We start from the raw sequence: 5000 nt of genomic DNA on the forward strand, positions 1-5000 counted from the left end.
TTATACTATGAACAGAACTTCTAAGAAACAAGGAACACGTGAAAGCCTTCCCTCAGTTGTTTGGAACTAAGGAATTATGAACTGTGGTTAAATCTGAGAAGTCGTTGTGTTATGTCAGTCATCGTCAGTGCGTTCCTTTTTTGCTGTTTGCCCATCACAAGGGAAACTAATATCACTCAAGGCTCGCTATATTCGGTGAATTTCGCTTCAGAGTGGTGCACGCCTCGCTCGCTCTCTGCGGTTCAGTCTTGACTGTCTCAGTGACTCGAGCCTGTTCATCTACTCTTGATTGCAGCCGAAGTGATTCCTCTTGAAGCTGACAAATGTTTTGCTCGGTACTTTTCAGCTCTTCCCACAACTCTTGCCTTCTCCGCTTCAAGTTGCTCATTTGCGCAAGAGATTTTTAATTCAGCTCTAAGCTGAACTAAAATACAGCTGGCTTGGTTTTCTCTCTTTGTTTGGCTGTGAGGTCTCTCTGTGCCCTGCGCAACTCAACCCGATTTTGCGCCTTCTTTCCTGAAGCCTCGCCACCAACATACGTGCTACGTCACTCTCTTCACGAATGACTCTTGCAAGAGAGCTACTGGTCACTATTCTGACGTTCGACCGTGGGTTCAGAATCAAGGGTGTTCGTGTCAACATTCTGATGACAAAGAGAAACGCACGCAGTTTCAGGGACGTCCCCACTTTCCTCCATTGACAACACAGATTGCGACAACGGAGAACTTTCAGTCACAGATTCATTCGGCGAAATGTAAGTTTGGGTTTGCTTCTGTTGATGGTGACAAGGCATCGTCGTCAACAACGCAATCCACCACATGCACAACGGTGCAAAACTGTTGCCTTCCTCATCATCAGTTTCGTCTTCCTCTAAATCAATAAAAATACTGTTTTCCACAACAATGGGAACACAGCTATCCTGCTCAAGCTGCATTTGTGGGCAAGCTACGAGAAGGCAGCAAGAGAATCAGGCTCGCAATGATCATTAGCAGTGTTGCTCTCAGGGTTGACGCAGAAATGTCGGGATAAGACACCGGCATAATATCGCCGAGATATGAAAGTGAACACTCCGAATTACTTTGCGAGAGGTTTTCTTCTGAGGAAGCGTCCTCCATGGATGTGTCACGATAAAACCCCTCTCTCGTCACAAGGCTACTCAGACGGAGTGAATAACCCTTAAAACCATCTTCATCAAGTCTCTTTTGAGTCAATGCACGATCATTATTCTCACGAATGGAAGAGCCACTGCTTGAAACCTGCTGCGTATCTTCAGTGTATAGCTGATACAAGTCAGGATGAGTTTTTACCAGTTGTTCAACTAGTTCCTCTCCCAATTCTTTTTCCACGAGGTCTGCTTTTCGGTCTCGAGCAACATCAAGCGGTGTTTTAAATTCACCGTCCTTTGTAGACTTGTTAACGATCTCTTTGTAATCTGACAAAAGGTACTTGACAGTCTTAACAGAGAAATTACTCCGAGCAAGAATATGAAGTATAGTTTCGCCTCGGTCATTTCTCGCGTTGATTGCCATTTGTAGCGCATCTTTAGGCAGCTTTTCCATCGTTTGAAGACTTGTCACACGCACGAGCAAAACTTTCATGCAATTTTCGTAGTAATCCAATTCACTGCTTACTGCTGCTTGTTGGCTGATACACAACGCACACATATGAAAAGCGGAGTTGCCCTGTACTTTGTCCTTTAAAAACAGTCCACTTGGATCTTGTTCTGTTAATGAGTATAAAATCAAGCTGAACTTACTACAAATAAAGTCAACCGACCGTGGAGTCGCATCACGGCTCCTCACTCGATGCAGAAGCCTTAGGGCTCGATGCAAACCTGTTTCACCGGTTCGTTCAGCCACGACAAATGCTTTGAATTTCATCTTTGACAGGAGCCAGCTTAGTACTTGTGTCCTACCTAACACGCATGCCCAATGCACAAGAGGAAATCGGAATTCTGTTAAAGCATCCGGCACGCTGCTCTGGGCATTCCAACCCGTTTGTAAATGAGAATAAAGAGCGACTTTAAGAGCACCTAAATCCGGTGGCTTCCTGCTGTCATCACTTATGGCGCTTAATGCTAAGATCATCTCGTTGTGTTTAATAGCGCAGTTCTCTGGACAGAACACTGTGTGGTCGGGTTTGCAGCCACTCACAGCCATCTTAAAGCCGTCTGGGGGAAAGGATGACAAAAACAAGTCACTAATTAGCAATTTTCGACAATGTCTTGGAAATTACTTCGCCCTTTGCGTTGGATATACTTTACTGCACTTTGCAATTAGCCACATATCGTGACAAGTTTTGGTCCAATGAGAGACAAAGCAAAGCTGATGGTGATTTTTCCCGCGCTTGGCAAAGGCTGCATGCATTTGCTCTCTGTTGTGATTAGCTTCCTTGACTGCATGCTTCTATTCTGATTGGTCAAAGTAATTATGCCAGTCTTGGATTTGACAATGAATTGGAAACCACTGTAAACATAAGAAACGACTGTTTCAAAGCTAAAAAATGGATGTTTTAACGAGTAATTCAAAGAGGCCCAGAGCAGCAACTTTAACGGGGGTAGGGCTGGTGCCTACGTAGTGGTGTCAGGGCACTCGCTTCCCACCAATTTTACCCGGATTCGATTCCCAGACTCCGCGTCATGTTGAGCCGGTTTGTTGGCTCTCTACTGTGGTTTTCCCCTCCGCACCTCAAAAACCAATGTTTCATTCCAGATGATTTGAATGAAATTGATTTGATTTCTATGAGTCGCCAATTAGGGCTTTTACTTCGCGTAGAAGACACACATGACGTAACAAAAGCTTTAGGGGTCTTTAGGGATTTCGAATTCTGATTAGGTATTGTTTCACGGTTTTTGTTCTATTGTTTTACGTCATGTCTTCTAGCTCTACACGAAGTAAAAGCCCCAATTGGTGCCTCAGCGCTAGAAGACTAAGTGATGTTCAAATAAGTAATGGTAATAGGACTGAGTGGATTCCAATTCGTTGTGGAATCATACGAGTGATAGCAAAATCGCGGGAGTTGGACCACACGAAGTCCTCTTACCAATTAATCATAAAAATTACAATTTCCGAGAAAAGAGAAGAGCCAAGGTATGAAAGAAAGGGAAAATTTGCATTCAAAGACAGACAAGGGAGGCGTAAATTGTTTATGTCGCTCTGAAAGAAAAAAAAGAAAAAGAAAGAAAGCAAGAAAGAAAGAAAGAAGAAAGCGTCAATTTAGGGGTCTGTACACTGTTTCTATGGTGATTGAAACCAAGTATGTGATTGGTTGATTTGAGCTACAACCTAGAATGTAATTGGCTTATTGACCTGTCTGATAACAACTTGGCAAGTGAATTTATAGGGGAAAATAGGAGTTTTTTTAAACCAATCACAATCGAGGAAATTGTAATTCTTATCATTACGGTTATTACAAACGACAACAAAAATAACGATAACATTAACGCAGGCAATGAGGAATAATGAAGATAAAAACGGTGATAACCGCATGATTTAATAATCTATTGCAACTTCTCGCTGTTCAATAAACACAAGATATCCCTTCGTTGTGTTAACGCGAGTTGTCAAACGGTGGCCAGTGCTAAAACTTTGCGCAAAATGCTTACCCTGATGTCTAATTTGCGACCCAATTGAGGAATAATTCATACCTTGAACTTTTTGTTCTTAAGTTATACGTTTCAATAATGCTGTTTGTCTTGTCGCACTTAATGAGCAACCTTGATGAAAATGGTTGTGCAACGATACATACAGGCATACTTAATTGACAACTCCCTTTGGGGATTTTCAGGGCTAATGAAAGGTACAGAATAGAAAGAACAATAACTTTAAGAATTACAACTGGCCGGTCGAAGGCAAACCAGTTAGCTAGTAAGTGAGGCCTAGAACTTGAAACAGGGACTATCTTGGTCAAAATCAACGGTCAGGACGGGTCTTGAACCCAGGGTCTTCAAACAACAAAAGGTATATTGATATATTCGAATTCGTATTCCTCGCAAGTGATTAGCTTAGGGTTAGGGATATGCTAGCCTTGTATTAAGAATAAAACAAATATGCAAAATTGTACTTGCTTTGTGATTAAGGCTTCAATAAACGACCTTGTCATATATCTCACCCATTCTTGTCACCAGAGCATCGAATCGACCCAAGGATCTGGGAAACTCTATGTAGGAGAACATGCGCCGTAGGTTTCATATAGCCAAAACTTGGCTATTTTAACCTTACGGCGCCTGCTCACTCCTCGTGCTTAAAGAATGCACCAATTAGAGACGCTCTTGATTTTGCTTCACAAAAACCAACAAGAAGACACTTTGCTTCAGGGTTCCTCAGAGCTCTTCTCTCCCTCAGTCAAGAGAAGACCTCTGGGGTCGAGCTTGATGTCTCACCAGTATCTGTCTGTCTGTGTCTCTATCTATCATAACAGCAGCGAGTTTCTGTGGAGGTCGATCCCTTGTGCACCAAGTTGTGTACAAGGATCATTTGACTAGTACTCATCCCTCTCAAGCAAGTTACCGATTAACTTCCTTTTGACTAAGCTAGAAACCTACAAACTAAGCACACACATATAAACATATAACCATAAAAAGAAAAGTACAGAACCTGCTATTAATCCTTCACACGGAATAGTACTTTTCGGCCTGATGCTGAGCAGTGATTAAAAGAACTAAGTGACCTCCACCGCTAAAACTGAAAGTTTATTTTTAACAGGTTGAAAAATTATACGTGTGACGGAAATAACTCTTCTTCCTTAGCTGAAAATCTTTCAAAATTTCCATTTTAGTTGGGCAAAATTGCCGAATTGGATCAGGTGTATTAACTATTAACATTATACATGTAAATACAGTTGATGTGAATGTGCATTTTACTACAAAGCTAGTTAACAGGCATCCCACTTTAATAATCTGGAGAAAAAGACTGTCATAAGGCAATCGATTGGAAAGTTTTTCCTTTTACGGCTATTTACAAAGAATGTTTCTGGTGAATCCAGTTGTTTTCAGAGGGGAA

The 5000-nt window shown here is 41.9% G+C and overlaps 1 protein-coding gene and 1 pseudogene across 2 annotated transcripts in view; both read right to left on the minus strand.

The window, feature by feature from the left end:
• Positions 1-114: 114 nt before the first annotated feature.
• Positions 115-642, minus strand: LOC137977139 (uncharacterized; annotated as a pseudogene).
• A 124-nt stretch (positions 643-766) lies between these two features.
• LOC137975913 (uncharacterized) overlaps positions 767-5000 on the minus strand; it is a 9167-nt gene continuing 4933 nt past the window's right edge. Inside the window, exon 2 of one of the 2 annotated variants that reach the window (XM_068823123.1) lies at positions 767-2170. In XM_068823123.1, coding sequence (XP_068679224.1) covers positions 924-2159 — 1236 coding nt within the window. In that variant the 5' untranslated portion in view covers positions 2160-2170 and the 3' untranslated portion in view covers positions 767-923. The remainder of the gene's footprint in view (positions 2171-5000) is intronic. The other variant, XM_068823122.1, reaches the window with a different exon arrangement.

Source organism: Montipora foliosa, chromosome 11 (genome assembly GCF_036669935.1).
Source record: "Montipora foliosa isolate CH-2021 chromosome 11, ASM3666993v2, whole genome shotgun sequence".
Classification (NCBI taxonomy): domain Eukaryota; kingdom Metazoa; phylum Cnidaria; class Anthozoa; order Scleractinia; family Acroporidae; genus Montipora; species Montipora foliosa.